Below are 27,049 nucleotides of genomic sequence, written 5' to 3'. Positions count from 1 at the left end.
TCCTTTATGATTGTCCATGTTTACCAAAGACATGCTCCTCATTAAGGTTTGTATGTTAGTTCTTTTGCTTTTAAACCAAAGCCATTATTTTAAGAAAACGATAAAAGTGAATTAATCTGAGCTGGAAGTGTGTATAATCCAACAAACGCTGTCATATAATTTGCATATAAATGAAGCGGAAATAAAAACAAGTGGGAGTACTGTTTACCCTGAATCTGGATGGATACTAAAAAATCATGTTTTCCTCGTAATTACTGTCAGGGTTTGGAACGTTCATCTCCATGGGTAATTCAAAAACTACTGCGGAAACAGAGCTGCCAGGCCTTCCGGAGGAGCAAATGTTTATTAATTAATAATTTTCTCCTCTCTTTTTCTTCTCCCTTGATATTTTTCAGGAGGCCTTTGTGGTAGTGCATGCAGGCTGTGGTAGACTGCCAACATGGCCGCAGCACTTCCCAGTTCTTCTTAACAAGAGGCGAGGTCTGCTTCCCCATCCTTTGAATCTGGGCTGGCCTTATGACTTCCTTGGACCAGCAGAATATGGCAGAAGTGACAGCATGCAGATTCCAAACTAGATCTCAAGAGGCTTTGCAGCTGCTTTCATTCTTGCTGCCCTTGGAACTTGGCCATCACGTGAGTCCGCTCCGGCTAGCCTACTTAAGGCTCAGGGACCGTGTGGGGCCGAGATGAGCTCTTCCCGCTGACATACTCCTATGCCAACAAGCCCTCAGCCAGACAGGTGAGCAGAACTGTCCAGCTGAGCCCAGAACAAATGGTCCATTCAAAGAATTCTGGACTAAAAAATTGCTTCCTTTTTTTTAGCCACTAAGTTTTGGGCTGGTGTGTTACACAGCAAATGATCACTGATACGAGATCAAAGCTGAAACTCTTCTGTGCTACGCACGATCGAGAAGCCACTTATGGGCTTTTGTATCAACTGGCATGGTTTCTTTCATTTGGCGTTTTGTATACGCAAAGAATGGCCGTATAGGGCATCTGGCAAACCAGCATGCTTTGAGATTAAACTGGGGCTACCCCGGGCAAACTGGGAGGCATGGTCCCTTTAAATTTGCAGTGCTGTGGCGAGGGTTCCCTCTTCATGCTTTCCTTCATCACAGATGTCATGGCCAGCAGGGAATCTAGAGATCTCCCCTCCCTGTACTTCACAGAGGAGGAAAAGTGAGGTCCAACGTTGAGAAGTGACTTTCTCAAGGTTGCACAGCCCATGAGTTATGTGGGGGGGAAACCAGTGTCATCAGTGTGGTAGAATGAGAACGCTTATGGAGCCAGACTCCTGGTCGAATCTAGCTCCTGTCACTGATATGGTGTTATAGTTATATGCCTCGTGTCTTCTTCTAAGTTTAGAGCTCCTTAAAGATAGGATTTGTGAGTTCCTGTCTTCACCTGTCTTTCCAGGCACAAGCTTGCTGCTTGGCACATAATAGGTTCTCAATAAATATTTTGCTGAGGAAATTTTAAAACAACCAAACGTTCTTAGAGTCACATTTTTGCTTGGGAGGACACACAGCATATGTAGGAAAAAAAAAAAAAAATCCGGTCCAGCCCGGGGATGGCTGTTGACAGCGTGAAGGGCAAAAGCCTCATTGGCTACCCTGGCCCAGAGGCTGCTCTCGAGGCCTGTGCACAGTGAATGACCAGTCCGTAGTATTACAGACGACAGCATCATGCAGCTGCAGCTTCTTGCTCTCTAACCCCGGGGACTGTAGTGTCAGCCAGCACGGCTGTCGTGATCCGGGTAATTACTGCTATGGTGGAGTCCTGGGTGTTGTCCAAGAGTCGCTGGATCAGAGCTCCGATCTCCCCTACCGGCGTCCTTGTCCTGTGAGCTCAGATCACAGAGACGATTGGCACTGCCAGCCCTTGCCCTAGGAGTCCCGCCCAAACTGCGAGCCCAGGCCTCGATTACTGGCATCTTCCTCCCATTCCTGCACACTTTCCTGACCGCTCCAGTGGCCGTGTGCTGACACCATCTCAGCAGTCCATCAGCCCCCTCCACCCGGGCCACACCGCACTAGGCCTGCCACAGGGATTTAGGAAAGCATGTCTGTCTCTCTGCTTTTCCTCCCTGGGGCAGAGCAAAAGCACTGGTCTGAACAGCAGAACAATGGAAGGAGAGCGAGAGAGCGCGTGTGTGCGAGAGCACACGTGAGCATGCACATCTCAGAAATGTCACCGTGACGTGAGCTGTGAAGAAACTGAACACATTCCAGCTCTTTGGCTGGAGGTTTCCAGGAAGCCAGGCCTCTGCGCGGAGCAGATGTTCTGCAATTGTGTCGTGAATAAAGAGACCTAAGTGTTGCTTTAAGTAAGCCACACCTGTTCCATGTCCCCTTTACTGGGAAACCTCTAATGTTGGGAGTCCTTACACAGAGCGGTCCTTTCCTGGCCTGTATGTGACAAGACATGGATCTCCACCGGGCTGGATTATTTATAGGCCAGGCCAGTGGGACAGGACTTCTCTTCTGTCTTCTTCAAGTATGGAAAGTGGGATCACCACGGGGCTCTTAAGACTTGGGCTAAATTTCGCTGTAGGTTACCATGTGCCCTATTGTAAATGCTGCTTTCAGAAGTGGTGTTCTTGGACTTCCACTTTCTGGTATCAGGAAATATGAGGGGAGAGCCCAAGCTGTGTGGTCACACAGACCTGGGTGTGAATCTCCCCTCCATCCCCGAGGAAGTGATCAGGCAGGAGTTGGTTAACGTCTTTGTGCCTAAGTTTCTTTCTATTTGTGCCAATAATATATAACACTATATATAAGTAATATACATATAAACTACGTGTGTGTGTGTGTGTGTGTGTGTGTGTGTGTGTGTGTGTATACACATTCCTATGCTAGTTGTTTCCTACTGGAAATACATAGTCCATAGTCCATACTGACGCATAGTAGGTACACACCTTTGTTGAATGAGATATGTGGGTAGGGCCATAATAAAAAGCACAGCTACTTCTTATCATTAGTTCCCCTACCCTTTGGGGCACTGGCCCAAGAACCCAGTTCAACAGTAGGAGAGATGTTCTTTTGATCTGATCTCTATTTAGATTGCACTTTGCTGCTCACAAAATGGTACTGTGTTCAATGTGCCTGGTACATACTAACGGGAGAGAAGAATACTGATTATAGTAATGATAACAATACAAGATGGAGAAGATCAGACGGGTAGGCATTTATACTACATGAATGCATTTCTTTAAAATGTTTTTGAGTTGAATGAATAATGTACTCGTACACAAATACTCAATAAAATAAAATGTGGGCTCCCCTCCTGCTTCAAACCTTCAGTTCCTCTTCTCAGAGACAATCACTATGGTGGTTTTAAAACGTGGTTGCCAATTCTTTGACACTCCTTCCGTCAAGGGTGTCATACCCTATATGACACTGATATATTCTAAGTAATTTTTTTGTCTCCTCCCCTTTAATCAAGACAAACTTATGACTGCTTTGACCACTAGACTCTAGTGGAAGTGACCCTCTGTGACTTCTGAGACTAGGTCACCAAAGACTATGCAGCTTCTGCCTTGTGCCCCTGGGACACTCATTCTTGGAGCCCTGATTTCTTATCTATGATGCCTGACTCTCTGGAGGCCACCATGCTGTGAGGGAGCCCGAGTCGCATGGAGAAGCCACGTGTAGGCTCGCCCATAGACCATCGCAGGTGAGCCCAGTCTTTGAATCATCTCTGCCCAGTGAAGAAGCCTCCAGATGAGTCCATCCCACAGCTGTTCACAGTCTTCCCAGCAGAGGCCCCAGATGTTGTGGGGCAGGGACACGCCATCCCCGGCATGCCCTATTTGAATTCCTGATCTACACGGTCCCCAAGTGGAACAAAATATCTGTTGTTTCCACACTACTAAGTTTTGTTGTCCATAAATCGGATAACTCGAACCATCACTATTACTGTGCACCTCTCCAGAGAGATCTGAGCCACGCATAAGCATACACGTGTCCATCAGTCACCCCCCTTTTCCTCTTACGGTAGCTGGAGGCAGCCTCGCATACTGGTCTATACTGTGCTGTTCGCAAGAAGTCAACTGCACAATGGTCTACTCACTGGTTTGCGGACGTCAGGTAAGGTGATCCAGAGAGGAAACACTATGGGGAAAACAATTAGGAACGTGACTTGCTTGCGGGGGTTGGAAGGCCAGGCCAAGCTGAGAGGCTGGTCCTCCTCATCTTCACCCGTCTCTGCGGTCTGTTGTAGAAAAACAGAGATGAAAGAATAAACACACTAAAAAGACAACAGTGGTCAAAGCCAGGGAGGGGATGCTCAGGACCCCGTCAGGAGTTTCGTTGGGTCACCCCAGCAGCTTCATTATGTGATTTTTAGGTTTGCATGTCTGAATCCTAGGGACAAACAAGACAGGTGCACCCAGGAGGACAGAGGAACTTCCTTTTCTCTCCCTGAACACACTTCAGCTTCTCCCTTAAATGAAGGGATCGTTCAGCTGGAGTGGGCTACAGCTATGATCCATGGACTTTTTATGAGAAACCATATCTGCAGAACAAAAGACCCCAATGCCCACCTTCTCTTCCCTTCTCCTCGAACACAAAGCTATAGGATTCATTATGAGAATCCTTGGAGAGGATTTTTTAAAATTAAAAAAATTAAAATAAATATATATCTTTTTATTTTGTATTTTTAAAAATAAATGTATATGTATTTACAGCATTGACTTTGAGTGGGCAAAGGAAAGTAACCACAGAAGCAATTCAGTAACAATACTCAGCTTCCTTCCCTGGCCCTGGAATAGTCAAGCTCATGGATGATTGTGTGGTTGTGAGTTTTTAACCTATGCAATCATCCTGTTAAATTTTTTTTTTTAAAGATTTTATTTATTTATTCGACAGAGATAGAGACAGCCAGCGAGAGAGGGAACACAAGCAGGGGGAGTGGGAGAGGAAGAAGCAGGCTCATAGCAGAGGAGCCTGATGTGGGGCTCGATCCCAGGACTTCAGGATCACGCCCTGAGCTGAAGGCAGATGCTTAACTGCTGTGCCACCCAGGCGCCCCATCTTGTTAAATTTTAAACCATTTTAATTCCAGTCGAAGGTTTATTACACAAACATGTGTCCCATCCGCAGAGAAACAGAGTATGGGAGTCGAGGAAGACACAGAGCCTGTGGGGTGTCAAAGGCACAGGGCCTCAGGATCAGGGGTGAACTTCAGAGCTTTGGACTTGGCAGCAAGCGGCCGGGGTTTTACGTGCCCCCTGCTGAAGCCAGTGGCTTCTGAAGTCCGAGAGCTAGAAGGGACCGAAGGTGGCTCCGGGCCCGGCAGGCTGACCATTAGCCTGTCAGATGGGCCCTCTGAGCCTTCAAAACAGCACTGCAGACAGCATCAATCACTCCCTTCCCTGCTTGTTTAAAAATGAAAGTGCAGCAGGAGGATTAAGCATCAGATCTAAAAATATCAACAGGAACTTTTCCACGGATGCTTCCTTTTGAGACCATATAAATAACCCTCATAGGCTTCATGAAGCTCCTGGCCCCCCGTGGCTCTTGCTTCCAGCAGAGCGCACTATTTCCAGCAGCCGCACTGACACCCCCCTCCCCGGCCCCGCACACCCTCTCCCTATGAGGTGGCAGAGGGGGGCAGGCTCAGGCCAGTGGGAGAGGAGAAAAGGACTCAACCAGACACAGGGCTGGGTGTGAGGCCTGACACACTGTGGTGTTATGTTTATTTATAATCTAAACCCTAGTCCCGCCAAAAGGACCTGTAGTGGTTTACACCATCACCCACACTCTCTAAGAGTTAAAACTAAAATATATATAAAAGGAATCTTAAGCCATACTGAAAAAAGTTGGTAATCACAGGTTCTTTCTCTCTGTCCTTGGCAGTGGCTAAAAGAGTTTATAAGCAGCAAATATGAGGGAATTAAGAGGATTAGGTAAAAAGGCAGAATTAAGAAGTTGGCACAGTTTTTGGGTTTTTTTGTCATCTGGATCCTCATTAAATATACTTCTCATGCGCTCCCTCCCTTTGTTACGCACCATGTTGGAAAAGAAGAAAGAAAAAAACAACAATCTATGTTTCCTCTTTAGGAAACTAGAAAACGGAGAGCCAATTAAATCCAAAGGGAGAAGAAAATAAATAATAAAAAAGTTACAGAATAAATCAATGAAATTGACAAGGAGGGAGTCAATAAAGTCAACAAGACCAAAAGCTGATTCCTTCGCTACGCAATTCATGTGGTTCCATCCACCGCTTTCTTTTCTCCATCCCGAGGGGTCCCATCCCTGATGGAAGCTTGGGCATTGTGTCTCTGGTTCCTCTTCTGAGACAACACCACATCCTCCCAGGAGACACAGCGGACGAAGAGAATATCATTCCCCATTGAGATCACCAGCCTCCCAAGATGTCAGCTGGCCCGCACGAATTCTCTCTGTAATGAGGCCAATGAGGATTTAGGAGACAGGTGCATTTTAATGCTCCCTCCCAGATACGATCTTTCTTATTGAACCTAAATGAACAACTCCCCACCCCCTACTCCAGTAGATGCCTCAGAAATGGGAAGGAATCATGGGATGGTTGAAGCATTGCATCATTCCTACTAAGTACCTCATCTCATACCAGATGGGTGATTTTATTCAGGCAGAGGATTCCAGCACTTCTTCGAAGGCTGATCGCGCTGATCTGACGAGTTCATCGAGGCTCCTCCCCCTTCCAGGATTGACACTCCCCGCCCCCAGGCCCATCTCACACTGCCATCTGCAATCTAGCGACTTCTCTCTAAACTCTAAGCTAACCTTCTTCTGAGAAAAAACAAAAGCAACTCTTCATGACTCATATCATTTTAATGACACCAACAGATGGTGACATTTCATCAATAACCCTTCTGCTTATAACCTACGGATTAGCTCCTTTCTCCATCTGCCGAAGTCACCAGGCAGGCAGTGCCACTAGCAAATAGCAGAAAATAATTGTCTGTTTAGATGCATACGCTCTAAACATACTACTGTCCAGCGCAAACAATTAGCTATATTGTAGAACTGCCAAAAGCTGCATTTGAGGGGGCGTTGCTAGGGCAGAAATGGGCAAGGGGGAGAGCTTGGGTTTCAGGCCATACAAGCAGTGCTCTGCATGCAGAATCCACAGCCCCTTGGGGAACAGTCCTGCTACTGACGACAGGAGCCCGGAACCTTGGGGTGGATTTGAGAGGTGTCCTGGGAGCAAGGCTGTCAGCATATTTTGGGGAAAATTTTCATTGTCGTCTTGCCAAGTGCAATTGCACTCTGGTTCAACGGGCGACAGCTTGCAAGCTGGTTAGAAAAGTGGAGAAAATATACCATGCGAAGGCTGGGGCCGGTTTTGCCTTTGCCCAAGCTGGGGCTGCTAGCACGTTCTGTAGTCTCAGCCCTGGTGAACGGCCACTGAGATTAGCGCACGGATTTTTTCAATTTTTCCTAGAGCGGTGGCATCTTGGCTCTGACCTTGTAGCAATCCATCCTCACCTCCTAAACCTTCTGTGGAGTGTCTGCAGCAAACAAAACAATGAAAAATGATCTGGAAAAAAACTCAAGTGACTTTTGATAGAAGGGTTTAAAATAGTTTATGCCTGCAGGGGTCTCTGTAGAAACCTTAGAATTGTGTGAAACCAGGGCCAGCAATCACTGCCTTGGGGCTTCATAATTTCTGATACAGGAAATCGGAGACTAAAACACATGACTTGGAGTTCCCACAGAATGTGTGCTGGTTGTCAGAGCGTGGAGGGATCGGTGCAGCGTGGTGGGACGGGGAGGTGCTGGAGAAGCAGGAGGGCGGGCTCCCAGGCTCTGCTCCTGTGGGATTTCTCAGGCAGTGACCACCATCATCTACAGATTTGCACCGAGCGCCTTTTGGTGTGAGCTCGTGCACTAGGTTCTAACTCTTGGTTCCAAGGAAACTTGGATTTAAAAGAGGAGACAGAACAAATGGCGCCTGGGTGGTTCAGTCGGTTAGGCGTCTGCCTTTGGCTCAGGTCCTGGTCTCAGGATCCTGGGATCGAGCCCTGTGTCGGGCTCCCTGCTCAGGGGTGCTGGAAGAACATGTGGCCAGAACATCTGATTCTGCCTGTTATTCTCTCAGACTCAGCTGTGCCCTCCCCCAATTCCTCTGTTGAAACCCTGACCCCAACACCTCAGGATGTGACTGTATCTGGAGAGAGGGCCCTTAAGATAAAATGAGGCCATTGGGGTGGGTCCTTGTAAAGTGTCCTTATAAGAGGAGAGTAGGATCCACAGACATACACCAGGGGCTTGTGTGCACAGAGGAAAATGCCACGTGAGGACATCGTGAAAAGACAGCCATCTGCAAGTCAAGGAGAGAGCCCTCAGAGGAAAACAACCCTGCCAGCACCTTGACCTTGGCCTTCCAGCCTCCAAACTGTGAGGACTCAATTTCTGTTGGTTAAGCCATCCAGGCTGTGGTATTCTGTTAGGGCAGCCCTGGCAAATTAATATAGTGCCCAGCTGCATGATTGATAGAAAGCTCTTTCATCTAGGCCTAGAATAAAGACTTGGTTTTCAGCCTCTCTTGAAATGAAGTGCAGCCCTATGAGGTTCCGGCCAATGGGAGGTAATCAGAAAATTCCTCTGCAACTTTGGGATGTATCTTTAAAGGATGGAGGTGTGTCCTTCATCTTTCCTTCCTCCTTCCTGCTGGCTGGAATGGGAACATTTTAGCCCAAGCTTTAAGTCATCTTGGAGAAAAACTAGAAAAGGATCTGAGTTCCTGACACCCATCAAGAGCTGTTCTAGCCCTGAGCTACCTATATTGACTTGAGAGAAACAGAAAACTCTGTCTTACTCAAGCCACCGTTACTTGGGTTTGGGTTGCTCGCAGTGGAACCTTACCCTGACTAATCCGATGTCCTCTTTATGAGGAATCAAGGGAGAAAACTATCTTTCACGTTTCAGCACTAGGAAAAGTCATGCTTCTTTTGAGAAACTTCGAAAAATCTTAGAACTACTATGACTCAGGTAAGTGATACTATTTTTCCCCCTTGCTTTGCACTGGGGAATTCAGAGCCGAATTTGTAACCTCCGCCCACCAATCACAGCCCTGGGGGCTGTCTCGCTTTCTCCAGTCCCACTCTATCCCTTTCCTTTACATCTTGTGCTGAATTTTTTCAAAATTCTTCATTTTATCCTTTTTCCTCAGAAGTATTTTTGCAAGCAGCCTTGAATCTTTATAAAACAAGGGAGGGCAGACTCAAAACTCTAACTCCTCAGGGGCTGAACGGAATTATTTGGAGAACCGTGTGTGTGTGTGTGTGTGTGTGTGTGTGTGTGTGTGCATACGTGTGTGGGGGGGGAGAGGGAGAGTGTTATCCTAAGTGACAAGTGGACAATCACCTTCTAGGATTCATTTATCAAGACTGAAGGTTGGACCCTGGAGGTCTGGCCATCAGAACACTTACAGATAGAAGAGAACAGTTCCAGAAGTCAATTGGTATCTATTGGGAGGTCTCTGGAGCTATCAACTTACTTTTTATTTATCTTGTGAATGGGAAGATAGCCACAGCCTGTCCATTTGTGGCCTACTATCACAAGAATCAATCATCTACCTACCATTTTATTTATTTATTTATTTATTTATTTATTTATTTATTTAAGATTTTATTTGAGAGCGAGAGAGATCACAGAGGGAGAGGGAAGAAGGAGAAGCAGACCCTGCTGAGCAGAGAGCCCGATGCGGGGCTCGATCCCAAGACCCTGGGATCATGACCTGAACTGAAGGCAGACGCTTAACCAACTGAGCCACCCAGCCCCTCATGAGGATCTTTTCAGCTTCTTTGCAGGTACGTCTTACACTATTTCTACTTGTGCCTGGTAGGGGATGGTTTGTCCCAGAAGAGGCATCAGGTTCACAGTGGAGGGGCCTGAGCTGGATTCGCCACTCCGGAGGTTGTTTCTGCAGCTAGAAAAGTATTTCTCGGGCAGCAACCCAATTTCTCATTCTTGTCTGTGAAGGGCATTGTGCAAGATTTCAGTGTGAAGGTGAGCCCATTTTTAATGCAATCTCTTCTATCAGAGAATTAAAATGAAAACCCGGGAGACGTCTGAATATAGGCCATCTTCAAGTTCAGCTTTATCGATTGCTAATCGCATCTTATCTCCAGTTCGCAAAGAACGATCCCAGAGGGTCACCTGGACCTGCCCAGATTTCAGCTCGGCCGGGGCTTGATTCAGGCTGGAAGTGAAGTTCTCACTTCCGTTTCCCCTACAAAAGGACGACACACTTCAGCTCTCGGGAGTGCGATTTCTTCTCACTGGGGAGCCCCTTCAGTGTGGCATGACGCTGGAGAGAATAACATACCAGCACCTAAATAGCCATGAAGAAACAGAACTCATTTACTCTAAAGCATCGGGCCATGGGTAAGTTGGGTGAAGGTTAAGATTGTAAGTGGTCTGTACTTCTCCTTAGAGAGAATGATCCTTAACATATTTGCTGTTGTTGCTGTTTCTATCATTTGCATCTGTAGAAAAAAATAAGCTTATATCTCCATGTTGTTCAGCCACGTAGATGCCCACATGAATGACCAAACGGGGCGAAGCTCACCAAAGAAATGCGATGCAGGCTAGGAATCACCTAGACGGCCCAGAGGGGCTGAGAGTGGGAATACAGATTCATAAACACATCTGCTGAGCTTAAGAAGTGAGGTTGGGTGGGTGTATCAGGAATGTTAAAAATATCACACGCCAAGAAAGTTTGCAAAAAGGCACTAATGTAACGTGTAATGTCTAGACTGTGTGGGAGGCATTCGTCTATAGGCTGGGGATGGTAACTCTGAGGCAACTGTAGGGTGCACAGTGCCCGGTAGAGACCTGGGGATCGATACATGGCAACCCTCTTCCCTCCTGCCATGAATCTCACCTCTGTGACTAACTGGTGGTGTGACCTTAGGCAAACCAATGGGAATGCTGGAATGGCCAAAGAACATACACTACGTGTGATCTGTAAGGCACCTGGTCCTGGCACCCCTCACTGCATTTTAGGCCCCAGCAGCCCTTAAAATCCATGTCATCGTGAAGCAGAACTTCTTTCTTCCCTGCAATGCTTTATGGTGGGACCACCTTCCTGACCAAGAAGTTCTGTTATTTGGTTTGTCGTATGGACATGGACAGATCACAAGAGACAAGCTGCATTCAAAGTCCTCTGAGACCATGTAGGATAGGAGCTTTAGGCTCCAAGAGAAGCAGCCCCTGAATTTCAGGGTTGAAGGGCCCCAGTCCACTGAGACCACCCCACCCTCATTTGACGGACGAGTCCCTGGGATGAAGGGGTATGCTGAAGAAAAGTCACAGGGTGAGGCTGGGCCCGAGTTCCCTCCCACTTTACTCCCAGCTCGAGGCTCTTTTCTCCATTTCACACTGCCTCCCTTCCTTACTCCTAAAAAATAAGTATGCTAAATAAAAATATAAGTGTGCGTTATGCCCAATTCACCAGCTCTATTTGTAATAAATTTGACCTATCAAACCCCAAATGCTAGCTATGGCAAACACTAAGCATTTAATTGACATAATTGTGCTTAATTTTCTTGAACCTACAACTGATTCCTGGTGGTTTGGATGGCCCATATTTCCAGGACAAGGTGATCAGAACATCTGTTCTTAGTTGCCTTCTTTCCCTTTTCTCTGAGTCTGCTGCAGATGGAACGTTTGTGTCCCTCTGAAATTCATGTTGAAGTCCTACTCCCCAGGGTGCGGGTGTTAGGGGGTGGGGCCTTCGGGAGGTGATTAGGTCATGGTGGCAGAGCCCTCGTGATTGGGATGAGTGTTCTTACAAAAGAGCCTCCAGAGAGCTAGCTTGCCCCTTCTGCCACGTGAGGACACAGTAAACAAAATGGCCATTTATGAACCAGGAAGTGGATTCCATCACCTGTCACTTGACCTTGGACTTCTCAGCCTCTAGAACTGTTAGAAATACATTTCTGTTGTTTCTGAGCTATTCGTGCTACAGCATTCTTGTTATAACATCCAGGACAGCTTTGAAGCGGAAATGAAGAGCAGATTTGGGGGTATGTGGATAGCAGGGGCCACTGTGAGGCCTTCTTTCCTCCTCTCTCTCTGTGGGTAAGATCTCCAAGGTGCCAGGTACAAATTTAAAAATGAAATGTGGGGCTGATATCAATGGATGCCGGGACTTCAAACGCAGGTGAAGAAGAAAGACTTGCTCTTTAGCATCTCTGTCCGAGGAACAAGTACTGAAATCTTGCCCGGGCTTCATGTGGGGGGAGGGGACAACCAAGCCACACCATGGCCAAAACGAGGGCTTGAGATTTGACGTGCACTTCATTGCCTGATGCTGCCCCGATTCCCATCACTGAGGATAATCTTGCCCTAGCTACTTCTAAGATGCACGTCTAGGGGCCATCATAGAAGACGAATTAAGCCCTTTACAATAATAAACGTTCTTGATACTGACTTTAGCAAGAACTGAAATAGGAGGGGGGTTATTTCCAGACTCCAGCATTCAGTGTTCAAAGGCCAGGAGAACCTCAGGGGAAGAAAACGGACCATAAAACAGCATCGGCTTTAAACAGGGACTGTCTGCTTCTCCTCCTACCTCTGTCCTCTTTCACTATTGAAGCATTAAAAAGACTCTCTTTGACAAAGATGGCATGTTTTACTTTACCAATTAGGTTTCCTTGGGAACCACTGAAAAGGTGTGTGTGCCTGTACAGTGTGTGTGTGTGGGGGGAGGCTCTGAGAGAGATAAGAATCTTGAAGTGCCTTACCTAATGAAGGAATTGCTGGAGAAGGGATTAATAGATAAAGACCCATTTCTGCTCCAGAACAGTCTTTTACAACATTATTGCTGTTATAAAATTAACTGAGATAATTCATGAAAGTCACTTAAAATGGTGTTTGGTACATAGTGAACACTCATGAAAAAAAATACTAATAACCAACATTTACTGAGTGTTTAGGAAGATAATTTCTTCAAAGACCTCTAGGAGAAAGAAGTTTGACTAAGTGAATTATGATGCTTCCAGCAATAAAATTCTATAATTCAATTAGTTGACATAAAAGTAGAAACTGTAATAATTGTGTTCCTCCATCTACTCATTCATCCAACATTTACTGAGTGTTCATTGACGGCAGTGATGTCAACAATCTAATTTATTTTCCTTTTAGGTAAGATGACTAAATAGAAGGCCTTTATAAATAGGATGAAAGGGAAAATTCCACGGCTCTACGGAGAAAATGCTATTTTATTTCAGTAGGTAGGCTGTAAGTAGACTTTCTATCAGAAACAGAGCTTCCGAGCAGATGGCAAGACTCATAATATTGTGACACCTTGATTCTGTGTTTTGTGCAGAGCTAAAAACAATAGCAGAGTTGGAACTCTCGAAGGTAAAGTTGCCAAAAATGCACCGTCACATTTTAATACGGTGAAGGTCTCTGAAATCAACGACTATTTGGCAAGTAAAAGGTATCTCCCAAGAAACATTCTACAGTGCTCTCCATTTTGTAAACTCAGATCACACCAGTGCTTTACAAAGGAAATCTATTCAAAAATGAGATATTTAGGGGCCCCTGGGTGGCTGAGTCGGTTGAGCATCCGACTCTTGATTTCGGCTCAGGTCATGATCTCAGGGTTGTGGGACATGAGTCCTGCCTCGGGCTCTACACTCAGTGCGGAGTCTGCTTGAGATTCTCTCTCTTCCTCTCCCTCTGCCTCTCCGCCCCCCCCCATAAATAAATAAAAAATTTAAAGAATGAGATATTTTAAAAAGATAATTACCATATGATTAGTGTATTAGTCTGCTTGGGCTGCCTTTACAAAATGCCGTAGACTAGGTGGCTTAAATAGAAGTGGAAATAGCGATAGAAATTTATGATAAACTCCCACCCATAAATACCATCTGGCTCAGGGACGGATGGTAAGTGATTCTCTTCTCCATTTTTCCTTAAATTAATTGGTCCATTAGTGGGGTCAACATACTGGTGGCCCACTTCATTGTATCTATTACAGAAATAGAACATCATGCTTGAAATTGGCATATGAAAAAGATCAACCTATAAAAATATTCACTACTGGGTTGTGGATCATTTCGGTCTCACAGACCCAAAAATCTGTACTCAAAATCTCTAAGTGACACAAGAAAAAATAAATTTGAGGGACACCAGAGCCATAGGTCAGGATTTGCCAAGTAAGGTGTGTTGTGATTCATTTTGAAAGCAAACTCAGAGTTCTGGGACAGGTCAGCTAAGGGCGCTATGGCTAAGGGAAACCTCATTTGCCATTTGCTAGGTTTTTCTCTTTGAAAAGGGAATGAAAACAGGACAGTCTGGAAGAAGAAAAACTGTTAGATCCCAATGATGGAAAACCAGAGAGCTGCATTTGGGAAAAAATGTTATTTACTCAACTCAAAGATGAGTCCGTATTGACTGTTAATAATGAACAGAATGTTTGTGTCCTTGCAAAATTCATACATTGAAGCCCTAACTCCTAGTGAGACTGTGTTTGCAGATGGGACCTCGAAGGAGGTACTTAATGTTAAATGAGGTCAAAGGAGTGGGTCTCTAATATGACAACATTAATGTTCTTGTAGGAAGAGACATCAGAGCGTGCCCCCCACCCTGCCTTATGTGTACAAGCAAGGCCATGTGAGGACATAGAGAGAAGGCAGCCACCTGCAAGCCAGGAAGAGAGCCCTCGCCAGGAAGTGAATCAGCCAGAACATTGATCTTGGACTTAGAGCTTCTAGAACTGTGAGAAAATAAATTTCTGTGGTTTTAGCCACCCAGACTATGGTATTTGGTTATGGTAGCCCAAGCAGACTTAAACACACTGACAATATGAATATTTATCTTTTAAAAATATCTCATTTTTTTCAATACTTTTTTTGGAAGTAAACCATTGTGTTCACTGGCTGTAATTTATTTTGAGATCACCTTTTTTCCACTCATTCTTTTGAGTCTTTGAAAAATTCCTTTACTCTTGTTCTCTTAGCTTCTCAATGCCTTTGCATTTATATATGTTTCTATTTTTACCAATATACTGCATTCTCTCCACTCTGGTTTTTTATCTTCTATGTTTCTATCACTTTTTTCTAAGAGATAAGTCAAAAAGAGGTAAGTCAGAGCATCTTCTTTTTGGAGGGGTGCACACCACCTGAGACATTTGTATTGCCGTCTGTGTAGACATCCTGAACCAACAGAGCTAACGTTTACGTAGCAAACACATTTTTTAAAAAGTGATAAATCTCTGCCCATCTAGGGGTAGGAAATAATTCACTCCCCTTATAAAACCATCATATGGTTTGTTTTACATATAGATGGAAAAATTAAAAAACAACCACCCAAACATCAAGAATTTAACATATGAAAAATGAAATAAGCTTTCACTCAGTAGTGGCAACCTGAAAAAACGTTAATCTGCTTCTACATGACTTTGAATTGAAATCAAGGTTTCAAAGGATCTCGCTGTGAGTGATGGAGCTGTCTGGACCTAAGTTCTCCGAAAGCCAAGAAACCATTTTATTGCAATATAAAATGGCATCTGAAGGGCCTGGTGGAATGCAATTGCTCTTCACTTTGCATTTTGCCCAAATAATTCCGAGGTGCAACCAACGGACAAGATGGATTGCTTTCTGTATTGCTGTTGTAAATGGTTTTTTTGTACCGTGTTCATGGGTTTCGCGTCAATCTTGCCGATACAAATCATAAAGGGTTTGTAACATAAAAGCTACTGGAGAATCATAAAAAATAATTCAAAAATCATTCCCATTATTTTATTATCAAATGGATTAGAATTACTCATAAGAACAGTAAAATTAATGTCAGTATTTTTTTTCTGGGGAGGTAATAGAGTTTTTCCTTTTTATTAATAGTCAGCCCTTAATGTACTCTGCGTGCATGATTAATAGACGTTCTTCAAACTCTTTCAGAAAGCACAATGACAAATGGTGTTATTAACAGAAGATTCTCAGTGAATATATAATTCTTTGTCAATATTCAAATTTAGTCAGAAACTCGAGTCTGATCTTAATTTCATTTTACAATGTGTTTGAAAGGTCTCTGGCTGCATCTTAAGCACTTTGTAATTATTGTTCGGGTCATCAGATACACAAACTGGGTCTCAACTTTTCCATAGGAAAATATATGTGTAGGTTTGAAAAAAAAAAAAAAAGTTCTCTCTTCCAGAAACAGCATGAACTCCTGCAATAAGGTCTGTTAGGTAAGACACTATAATTTCTACTTTCCAAAAAAGATAGTTTGTATTGGGTTTTCTCCAATACTAATGAGTTTCTTTTCTGAGGCGATCATAGTTCCAACATGGCGTGGGCCTTGAAAAGTCCAGTCGGGTGGAGAACCTTTGGATGTTCTTTTCCTTTCACTATCGGGCCTCTGCATCTCCCCCTCCGGCCCCTCCCCAAGCTTTGGCAGCGTCAGGCACACAGACACATCCCACTTTCCACCAAAGCCTGCATTTCTTGGGGGCCAGAATCCTCTTATTATGCTTTACACCTGTTCCAAGAGGTTGAATAATCTCAACAATCGGGGGAAATGCGGTCCTTGGCTCTTTTTAAACTTTCAAAATGGTGAACCTGGCTGTTAGACCTTAGTCACTGAGGAAAGATACTTGCTCTTTGAATCAAACAGGAAGGTTCGAGGTTCATAACCCCCCGTTAAACCTCACTAGTGCCGAGAACATAAACGTTTGCTAACTAAGGGTAATATTTTAGGAAGACATCATGGGCATTCTAGGTACCATCTGCTTCAATAATCTTGGAAATCCCTATCAGAGCTAACGTTTTGGACCAAAATTTATTATGAAGTCTCCCGATGGAGCTCCAAACCCAAAGAACAACAAGAACAACCCGTAATAAACTGCTGCTTTACTAATGATGCCGCCCTTTTTTTTTTTTTAAACCACCCTCCAAGATCCAAATTTAATGGAAAGGAGATATTTTTTATGCATTTTATCTTATTTTTTTAGAGCAATCTAAAATCACAGTCGCTTCCATCATCTTTCTCTACTCCTTCTTAGTCACATAATACTGAAACGTTTCCATCAGCTCTATGAGGCTTTATGAAAGCAGAACTTAAAAACTCTCCTGAACTTAGGGAATGGCCAGTGCTCGACTGGGGAGAAATAAATCAGGGCTGAGTTCCCAAAAGGAGAAAGGAAGGGCTTAACGCATTAAGGTGACACTTAAGTGTACAGCCAGCAAGTAAGAAAAAAAGCATGCATTTTATACATTCTCCGTCTGTTTATATCTTTTTCTCCTAGGAATGTGATTTTCTTATAGAAATCTGTTTGTCCACTGGTGTACCAGTGCAACTTTTCACCAAAGCAAGGACAATTCTGATTTCCCTAAGGACAGAGCGAAATTTTAGAGGCAAAATGAAATAAAACCTGCAACATATTAAAAAAAAAAACAAACAACCACCCAGCTCCCGATACATGAACATGTAGGACACAATAAAAAAAAAAGTCAGACTTTCAGATTGCAGAATCTAAGATGTTTGCAAGGCATTGCCCCTTCTGCCCTGTCACCGTGAATGTGTATTTAAACGGTTCGTTCTGCCGTGTCGTGCACTGAGCACTGACATGCATCAAGGTTGGGCAGTTTCATGCAGCAAGCTGCCTAAGTGCCGTCACCCGGCTACTGTCTAGATCGGCAGAAGGAAAGTGTACGAAAATGCTGGACGGGACAGACTGTTTCTTTCAATTGTCTTCCGAACCTGGATAAAGTCCCAACACTGAAAATTGGGAGGCTCGGCAAATTCTCTGCGGCAGCTCGAATCCATTCTGCATTAGAATGACTGCCCTGTGTCAGCAGTCACCGGGAGGAGAGAATTAGCACGAAGCCGTTTACAAATCAAATTATTTCTTGGTTCCAGAGAACGTACAAATGAAGCAAAAAACGTCCTGCAAGGGGGCTCCCTCTGTGAAAGAGACTATTTTAAAGTGTTCTTCATTGCCAGCGTCAAGTCTGCACTGGAGAAAGCTCCCAGAGATGAGGTGTCAATGTAAAATTAGTTCCCTTGTAAGTAGGGATTTTGAAACAGCAGGTTAATTACACGAGACAGGCTCAAGTCTCCGGAGAACACCAGGAATGTGTGCGTGGTGCACGGGGCTCAGAATTTCCATTAATAAAGTCAGGATGCACACCTCATTCTTCATGTAGCGTGATAAACATACAACTCGGAACGAGATGAAACTAACACCGGAAAGGCACTGAATCGTTTCTGGGGAAGCTGACGTGCTGACGTTACCTCTTTAGTCTGATTCTGGAACCCTAGCCCTAACGTACCCCATCACCCAGTGTCCTCAGCCTGCCAACCTCAGGATCGCCTCCACCTTCCTTTCTTGTTCCCTAAGTCCAGATCTGCTCAATGTCACCTCAGACCTGGCTCTCAGATCCAGCCATTGCCGTCCATGTCACAGCCAATACTTGGTCTAAGGCCTTGTCACCTGGGCTACTTGATAGATACCATTTTTTAAGTTTTACTAAGTTCAGCTAATCATAGCAAACACCCAGGCAGTGTTTCCTATGTGCCAAGAACTGTTCTAAGAGCATTCTATTCTCACCGCAATGCTATGAAATAGGGTTATTATCCACGTTTCACAGAGAAGGGCAATGGAGAACAGAGAGGTTAAGGTGACCAATGTCACAGAGCAGATAGGTGGTGGATCTGGGGTTTGGATTCATGTGGTCTGCCTCCAGAGTCTTTGATCTTAAACCACTAAAGCATACTGATTCTGTTTTAATTTAACCTATTATTATTTTTATTGTTGTGGCGTTTTTTGGAATAGGGAATACGGTTAACTGGTTTAAAATTTAAAAGCTGTAGAAAGCTGCATACTGGAAAGACTCTTTGCTACTCTGGTTCCCCATCACCCAGGTCCTGGTTCAGGAGGTAGTCAGCATGACCAATTTTTTCAGTAGCATCCCAAGCAAATACGTATGTTATTTCCCTCCATTTCCTCCCCTCATACACATATCCTAGACTGGGTACGATTTGGCAGTATGCCCTTTTTCACTGAACATATATTGAAAATCATTCCATATTAATACAAGAAGAGCTCTTTCTTTCTTTCTTTCTTTCTTTCTTTCTTTCTTTCTTTCTTTCTTTCTTTCTTTCTTTCTTTCTTTCTTTCAAGACTGCAGATGGTCTAGGGGTGGGCAAATTTTTCCTGTAAAGGGCCAGATAGTAAATATTTTAGGCTTTGTGGTCCATATGGTCTCTGTCACATATGCTGCTACAGCTTTTTTTTTTTAACTTTTAAAAATATAAAAACATTCTTGTCTCACGGGTTGAATTAAAACAGGCTGCAGGCCAGATTTGGCCATGGATCATACTCTGCTGATCCTTGAACCGGGAGGCTCTTCCCTTGCCACCCTGTATCCAGTCTTCCCTCACTCTGGCCCCTTCTTAAGCATCCTGAAAGCACTGTCTTCCTCTCTTCTAAATCTGACACTGCCAGTGCTTCCTCTAAACCCTTTGTGGCTCTCCACTCCCAACACGGTGAAGTCCAGACTGCTTGTGGAGCCTACGATGCCCTTCACAATCCACCCTCATGTCTACTGCACTGGTCCGTGCCGCCATCTGCTCTTAGCCTCAACTCCTGCGGTGACGCTGTTGCCCCACTATTGGTCTACAACCCTCTTGCCCCAAATTCACTCTCCACATGGCAGTGCAGCCCTAGGGATGTGTTTAGAAGTGCAGCTCACATCTGGGAACCTCCAGTGACTTGTTGCTGCCCTAGAAAGAAGCAAACTTCCTTATTATGGTCTACAAGGTGAGCCAGCTCTGCTTGGCCCTCCTGTCCCAGCTCATTGTCACCGTCCTCCCTCCCTCTGCTCCCCACCCACCAGGCACATGAACTTTTCTATTCCTCAAATAATTCCAACTCATTTCTGCCTCTGTGGGTGCTGTTTCTTTAGGCTGCCTCCTTGGAGTTCAGCCTCAGCTCAAATGCCACTTCCTCCGTGAGGCCTCCTGGCAGCTCCCAACCTACAGGGTTCCTCCACTAGTCCTCGCCGCACCACCATACTGAGTTTTCTTCTTGGCCCTTGTGGTCATCTATATCTTGGTTTGTATTTGCAAATTCTCTGCTCTGCTAGAATGTGTGGCCGTCTCCCGTGCCCAGCACGGTGCCTGACACATATTAGATGAACACCTAAAATTTTTCTGATTTAAGAGTTGCAGAGTTTCAGCCCCATTTACCTTTCCTAGTGGATCTCTCCTCACTCCTCACCTTCTCCTTCGTTAGACACGAACTTCCCTCTTAAGGTTTTACACCTTTGCACTTGTCATCTCCTTCTCTGAGCAACGAACTCCTACTTATCCATCAACACCCAGTCAAATGTTACCTCTTCCATGAAGCTTTTACACTTTCTCTTCTGAGTGTCAACTTTTTCCTCTAGCGGGCTCCCGGGCACACTTTGCACAGAGCTCTGTGGTCACACTGGGCTATAATTATTTACTTACCACAAATGTTAATTTGTTTATTATATCCTGAATACCCCCAGACATTATATATACATATACACTTACATATGAATATATATATTCATATCTGTTTATGTGTGTGTGTCCATCTATCGCCATCTCTATCTATATGTATTATATTTTCATTTTACCTAAATGAGCTCCTTCAGGGAAGGAACACCTTGGCTGGGATTATACGGTAAGTGTGGGCACAAAATAATATAAATAGCAACATTTAGCTCTGTGCTAAGCACTTTCCATACATTTTCTCATGTAACTCTCCTAATAACCCAAACGAGGCTGGCACCATTATTATCTATAATTTGTCGATGGGGAGACTGAAGTGAGATTAGGTAACTCCCTCCTGGCGGATCCACCGTTCCCCACCAGGCCGACCTGCCGCCAGTGGGGGGCGCTCTTTGGAGATCTGTTTGCCCTTGAGGTGGTGCACAAATCTGTCCCGTTTCCCTGAGACCTCGGGACACAGCTCTGCTCAGAGAGGGGTCAGGTGGGACTCTCTCACTCCCCTGCAGCAAGGTGCTCCCTTGCGGGGGGCACATATGTCTCTCTGCCAGCCAGATGGAGAGGCACGGTGAGGACGCTGCCCTCCGCACACCTGTGACTGTGCCACCCCCAAGGGCAGCCAGATGTCCTTGGGGCCCGCCTCCTGCCGCCACATGCTGCTTATCCATGTGGACATAAGCTGCTCTGCCAGCTTACCCTTGAGCTAATGCGAAGGGACCACAGGGCTCTGGGCGGAAGGGTGGGAGCCTAGAAGGCAGAGGAGACAGGGCAGAAGGAGCTCCCTTTCTTGACCATTTCGTTTAGTTATTTCTTTTCCGGCGTTACTGAAGGGTAATTGACAAATAAAATCATATCTACTGAAGGTGTATGACGCGGTCGTTTGGTGTATATATTTTGGGAAAAGCACAGCAAAGGGAGCCATTGACAAAACTAAAGGCAATCTACGGAATGAGAGAAAACACTTTGCCAAGCCATATATCTAATAGGGGGTTACTATCCAAAATATAGAAGGAGCCCCTACAATGCAATAGCAAAATAAATAAATAAATAACCGGATTAAAAAATGGGCCAAGGACCTGCATAGAGATTTTTCCAAAGGTGACGTACAAACGTCCAACAGGTACATGAAAGGCTCCATGGCAGAGTGTATCCTGGCGTAAAGGAGAAGAGAGTGCTGGAATGGATTTGTGGTAGTCTGGCTTCTATTTGCGGGCACCGTGTAACTTTTCAGCTCATTGGGAAAATTCTGTCTAGAGAAGTAGGTCACACACTTTACAGCAGTGCTATTCAAAGTGTGGTCCTCGGATCAGCAGCGGCAGAACCATCTGGGGGCTCGCTAGCTTTGCAGACTCTGGGACCCGCTCCAGACCTGAGACATCCGATTCTGAATTTTAACATGATCCCCCAGGGGCTTTGTACGCACACTGGAGTTCGAGAAACACAGACTGAGGGTACCTGACTAAAATGTGAGTTGGGTCGGGCTCTATGCCTTAGAGATCCTGATACATCCGGTGGGGAGGCGATCCAGAAATGTGGCAAGCATCACCTACTTTTGGGTGGTTCTGCTTCCTTTTGCGAGCAGCTGTGGTCCACAGGCAGTGCCGGGTGGTGGCAACAGTCCAGGCACCGTATTTAGACGGAGCGGGGATTGAATCTCAGCTCGACTCCCTACCAGCTAGGTAATCCTGATTAAGCGCTTCATCTTGTCACGCTTTAGCTTTCTCAGCTCTAAAATGGAGAAAGTAAAAGGCCCACACCTTCGGCTGTGAGGTTTAAAGGCAATATATGTAAAGCGCCCAGTAGCAAGTCTGTGGCACAGAGCACGTGGAAGGTTGAGTATTATAACTATTAGATCAAATCGCTATCTATTGGTTGCACCACCGATGGGCAGAATGGGCCAGAGTATTGATTAATTTCAATTGCGGAGACAGGGAAGGCCAAAGGGGATTAATCGAGGTGTGATGGCTGTAGTTTCTTGGTTACTTACCCTTGATCTTAAAGACACAGAGAAAGAATTAGACTGCAACAGCCATCGAACTTTATCATTTACTAAGAATCACCGGGAAGTGAGTTTCAAATGCGGATACCTGGAAGCTGTTAACCCAAGATCCTGTTTCATAATTTCTGGAATATGGCCCAGCGATCTGCACTTTGATCTCGGGGAGATGAAATGCACGAGGCCGCCCATCTCAGTAGAGAAACAGCGGCTTAGAGAATGTGTGAATTCATTCACTACACGAAGAACTCGACGCACACGGGGCCCTTTGCTGGTACTGAGCAACAGACACAAAGAGAACCGACTCTGCCGGGTGTCTGCCGCGCGGGAACGTGCCCTCCGAGGAGAACGGAAGGTCTGTGCTGCTGTGTTAGGACGTCAAGCGGAGCAGTGGCCCGGAAGAGCAAGGGGAAAGGCCGTACCTGGGCTTCCGCGGCTTCAATGGTGTGGGAGAGATTTCCATTCTGCACAGGTTCTGACGCATCGCTGGGGGGCGTCATTTCCACCTCCGTGCTCGTGCTGTTTGGGAGCTCGATCTTCTCTGTGGTACAGCGTAGACACACACAGAGAAAGCAAATGCAGTCAGTGGGGGGTAAGAGCCATATTGCAAAGAACGTTCTAAAATGCTGGGTTAAAGAAGACCGTGGTCTTGGAGGGGCGGTAAGGCCCAGGGCTGGGGTGGCGGCAAATGGCACAGGATTTTTTACCATTCTCCCCAATACCTTTCAGCACTTTCAGTCCTCCTCCTCTCTTTAATAGCTCTCTGGCTCTCTCACTCTGGCCTGATATCTTGAGTCCCCTTTCAGCTCCCTTGGCATGCATTCTCTACACTAGGCAAAGTCACCAAGTAGCCATTCGAGAACATGAACACAGACATTTTTCCACCAAAACCATACTCAATCTATAAATCTATATAGTAATATTTATACTCAGGACCATACCATACACACACACACACACACACACACACACACACACACACACACACATATGGTAGGATAGTTTCTTTTACACAACATTCTGGAAAGGATATTTATTGGCTAGGGCCCCAGGAGACTTGGGTCCAAGGCTCTGCTCTGTCATTATCAGGCTGGCACTTTAAGCAAATCTCCTTTTTCCGGCTTTCAGGAACCCGGAAATGAGGGGGCTCAACTGGTTGACCTTAAGGCCCACTGCTTCCAGCTCTAATTCTCTAGGCTCGTTGCTTGCACAAGTCTGCCAATGTCCGGGGTGGGGGTGCAGGCTCAAGAGCCTGGCTTTCTCAAAATGCCTGGGGAATGACATTCAGCACATTCGACACCTGGGCATCCTATTGCAAGCAAGGGGAAGGGAAGGTGAACAAGTAACAGAGGGAAATGTCTGTCATTCCTAAGGAAGGGGTGACTTCTGCCTAGCATGAGGCCACAGTCAGCAGGTACAGATTCCAGTTTTCCTCTGGGAGATGAGAAGTGCCTCCAGGGTCATGGTTAAGCACTGGGACTCTCTGACACTGGGCAGCACAGACCAGCCTGGGTTCATACCCTGGTTCTGCTGCTCATGCTGTGGGATGCCTAGCAAGTAATTTAACTTCTCTGAGATTTAGCTTCCTCATCTGTGAAATTGGGGTGATGGACAAATACTGCTAACAACAATACAGTCAAAGGGTATGCCTGCAAAAATTACATAAGGACATGCATATAAAGCACCTGGCACAGAGCTGGAACAGAGCAAGCGAGCAAGAAACAAATATTCTGATCATTAGTGCATAACTGCCTGGCACTAGACAATTTCTTTTGGGGGCTCAGAGGAGCTCCTCAGGTGATCAGTGCTCAGCACCACCAAGGTCTGCCATGACTTCAGTGGGAGCAAGATAGAAAGGTGCTTAGGCCTTCTGGCTGTGCTGGGTAGTTCTTGGATTTCAGGAGACGGTGAGGCCACGTGGCTCAGTGCCAGGCTTGCCGGGAGCATCGTCATGCTCATCAGTGTCAGATATGAGCCGTTACTGGGCCGTTCAGAGAGTGTCAGAATGTTTGTTTCTAGAAACTGCTGAAGGACGACACATTTTCAATCACCGGAAAATATTTCGAGAGTTACCTGAAAATGGCTGGGCTCGAAGTGGCCACATTTTGGAAATCATAGGGAAATGTTTCTGTTTACTCATGTATTTAGTGGTGGAATACAGAGGCATAAATATATTTACATATGAAAAGCCACAGAAGCTCAAATTTATTTTATCGTTCCAGGTTTGTAATAGTGGCGGTGTTATGTATGTGATGACCTGCTGTGTGTGGCCCTGCCGGCTAATCCCAACATGCTTGGTCCAGTTATGAAAAATACTAAACACCAAGTACCTGGGGAAATATTAAAACTGGGTTTTGGGGTGTCTGTTGGCTAAACTGAGACGACGTTGAGATCAACCCACGATGGCCAAACCTGACCCCACCAACATGGTGTGATCAGGTCCCAAAGTGGAATTAAGATGTTCGGGAACAGACGTGAACGGATGAGAAGAAACACCCCCTGCACACGGTATTTAACATCTCAGCTTATTCCCCCCAGGTTTTTCTTTTCATACCCAACAGAATCTTGACTGTTTCTTGGCCAAAGATTTTCCGGAAGCCAGAAGTCAGGCCAACAGGAGAGGCAGAAACTCTCCTAAGGAGTGTCCTGTATTTTGAGTGCAACACTGTTGCATTTTGTCTGCACATGATTGCAGCTTCTTGGGCAAAAACATCGTTTGTAGCAGAGATCCAGATTAGGTTAAATTTAGTCTGCATTTAGAATTAGTGAGTTATATTATAGTTGCAGACAGGAGAGGAGGAACATCATGTTCCGAGTTAAAATAAGATGTCTGAATGTCACGATCTGGTTCACACGGGAACTCAGAAAAAGTCAGCCCAAATAGACCTGGGCTGCTATTGCTGAATTCTCGAGAAAGGAGAGAGGTGGTGTCACCTTGCAGGAACCCGGTCACTCAGTCTAGGAGTGACCAAGTGAACCATCTGGGAACCTCGTGGGTGTGGCATAGGCCATGTCCTAAATACGATATGTAAGTACCTGGTTACCAGGCAAGAATCTCAGAAAGGATACTCTCACCTTTTGTTAAACATTAAATCACAAGTGTATGTGTATGTCTTCTTTCTGTGGAATTCCTGAAATGAAGTGACTTTTTTACTCTTCAAGGGAAATGCCTGGTTCGAATCTGGTTTTACTTTAGGCTCCTCAGAGAATCATTTTACTCTTCTTGGAGTTCCCCTAGAGTAGGTGACATAGTGTATCCGTTTGTGCCCTGTATCCCCCAGGGGAAATGGGCTTTAGGGGACACCCTGGAACGGGCTGAGCCGCAGGGTTGCGCGTCTGTACTTGGGGGCCCACGCTGGGTCCTGCCTCCCCGCCCCCCTCCGTGCGCTCCGAGAAAGGCGTGGGATGCAAGTGTCTCCGCACTCACCCACGTGATTGGCAGCCCCATTCTGCCTCTCGTTCTCATCCACCTGGCATTTCTTCTTGGCGATCTTGTGGAGGATAGAAGCCTTTTCTCTGAACCTCCCTGAAGCAAGAGAAAGCAGTGGAAAGGAGACACAATGAGGAGGAAGACAAAGAAGGGGGCTCAGGGAGAATGGTGAAGCACCGACCCAACAGGCACGTGGCTTCCACAACTTTCTGCTCACCCCAAACGCCCTGTGCCCTGCATGAAGGGTACGCTCTTACCTTTGTGGATTCTTTAGCCCAAATCTCTGTTGAGAATCTCAAGCCGCCAGACCACCAGCGGAAGGTTTGACTTGGACCTCTACCCTCCTTCCCGATTGCTTACAAAATAAATGCAGGCACCAGTCATCGCTAAAACTGCCCCTCCTGCTGCGATCCAAAACAGGTCTAAAGACACGGAGCTGCCCCGGAGACACAGCCATTTGTCTGGAATTAACTGTCCATCCCAGAACTGGCTTTTGGCCATGGAAAGCCAAGCCCAGGAGTCCTTTGGGTTGACTTCGGTTTTCAAACATCTATCTTAATCAGCACTGAAGTTTTTAAACGAGCTGGGAGGATGCATCCCAGCTTTCCGAATTAGCTGAGTCAGCTGCAATTAAAGCATCAGGGAGGGAACTGCTTGCACCTGGGGATTTAGGGCAAAGGACCATCAACCCGGCGCAGCCGGTCAAGTCTGTCGGTGGTGAGCCGCTTAGGGAAAGGCGCTGGAAAAATACTCCAAACTCTCAAAGTCATCATTTCAAACAGCTATACCACAAACAAAACGCTTCTTTTCTTCTCCATTATTGACATAAGTAACGGTTAAAGGCATGCAACAAGCACAGGAAAAAAAAAAGCATGCAAAAATGTAGAAATTAGTGAAAAGAGCCCCTTTTGCTTTCTCTTTTAATCCTTGACTCCCCCCCCCCCCCGCCCCCGCGAACATTCAAGGTACAAAGGAGCCTCATTTTAAACGGGCTGGGTCTTTTAAGGGTGAGGCCTTCAGGGCACCACAACCTCTACAATTTTCTCAGTAGGCATTCCGTGTTGGCTGGATTCTCCAGCAGTGTACTAACGGGGGAGCTCATTTTACTTTTCTAGTTAGACCCAAACTGAACCAAACCAAATCCAA

The 27,049-nt window shown here is 45.6% G+C and overlaps 1 protein-coding gene across 1 annotated transcript in view; it reads right to left on the bottom strand.

Moving 5' to 3' along the window:
* Positions 1-27,049, bottom strand: part of SLC24A2 (solute carrier family 24 member 2) — a 239,198-nt gene that overhangs the window by 16,951 nt on the left and 195,198 nt on the right. Inside the window, exons 6-8 of the mRNA XM_087869614.1 lie at positions 25,901-25,999; positions 22,896-23,014; positions 4,072-4,212 (exon numbers count right to left, since the gene is read on the bottom strand). Coding sequence (XP_087725740.1) covers positions 4,072-4,212; positions 22,896-23,014; positions 25,901-25,999 — 359 coding nt within the window. The remainder of the gene's footprint in view (positions 1-4,071; positions 4,213-22,895; positions 23,015-25,900; positions 26,000-27,049) is intronic.

This window comes from Ursus americanus, chromosome 18 (assembly GCF_024610735.1).
Source record: "Ursus americanus isolate L20-20 chromosome 18, mUrsAme1.1.p, whole genome shotgun sequence".
NCBI classification, from domain to species: Eukaryota; Metazoa; Chordata; class Mammalia; order Carnivora; family Ursidae; genus Ursus; species Ursus americanus.
This window is presented reverse-complemented; position numbering and strand designations above follow the sequence as displayed.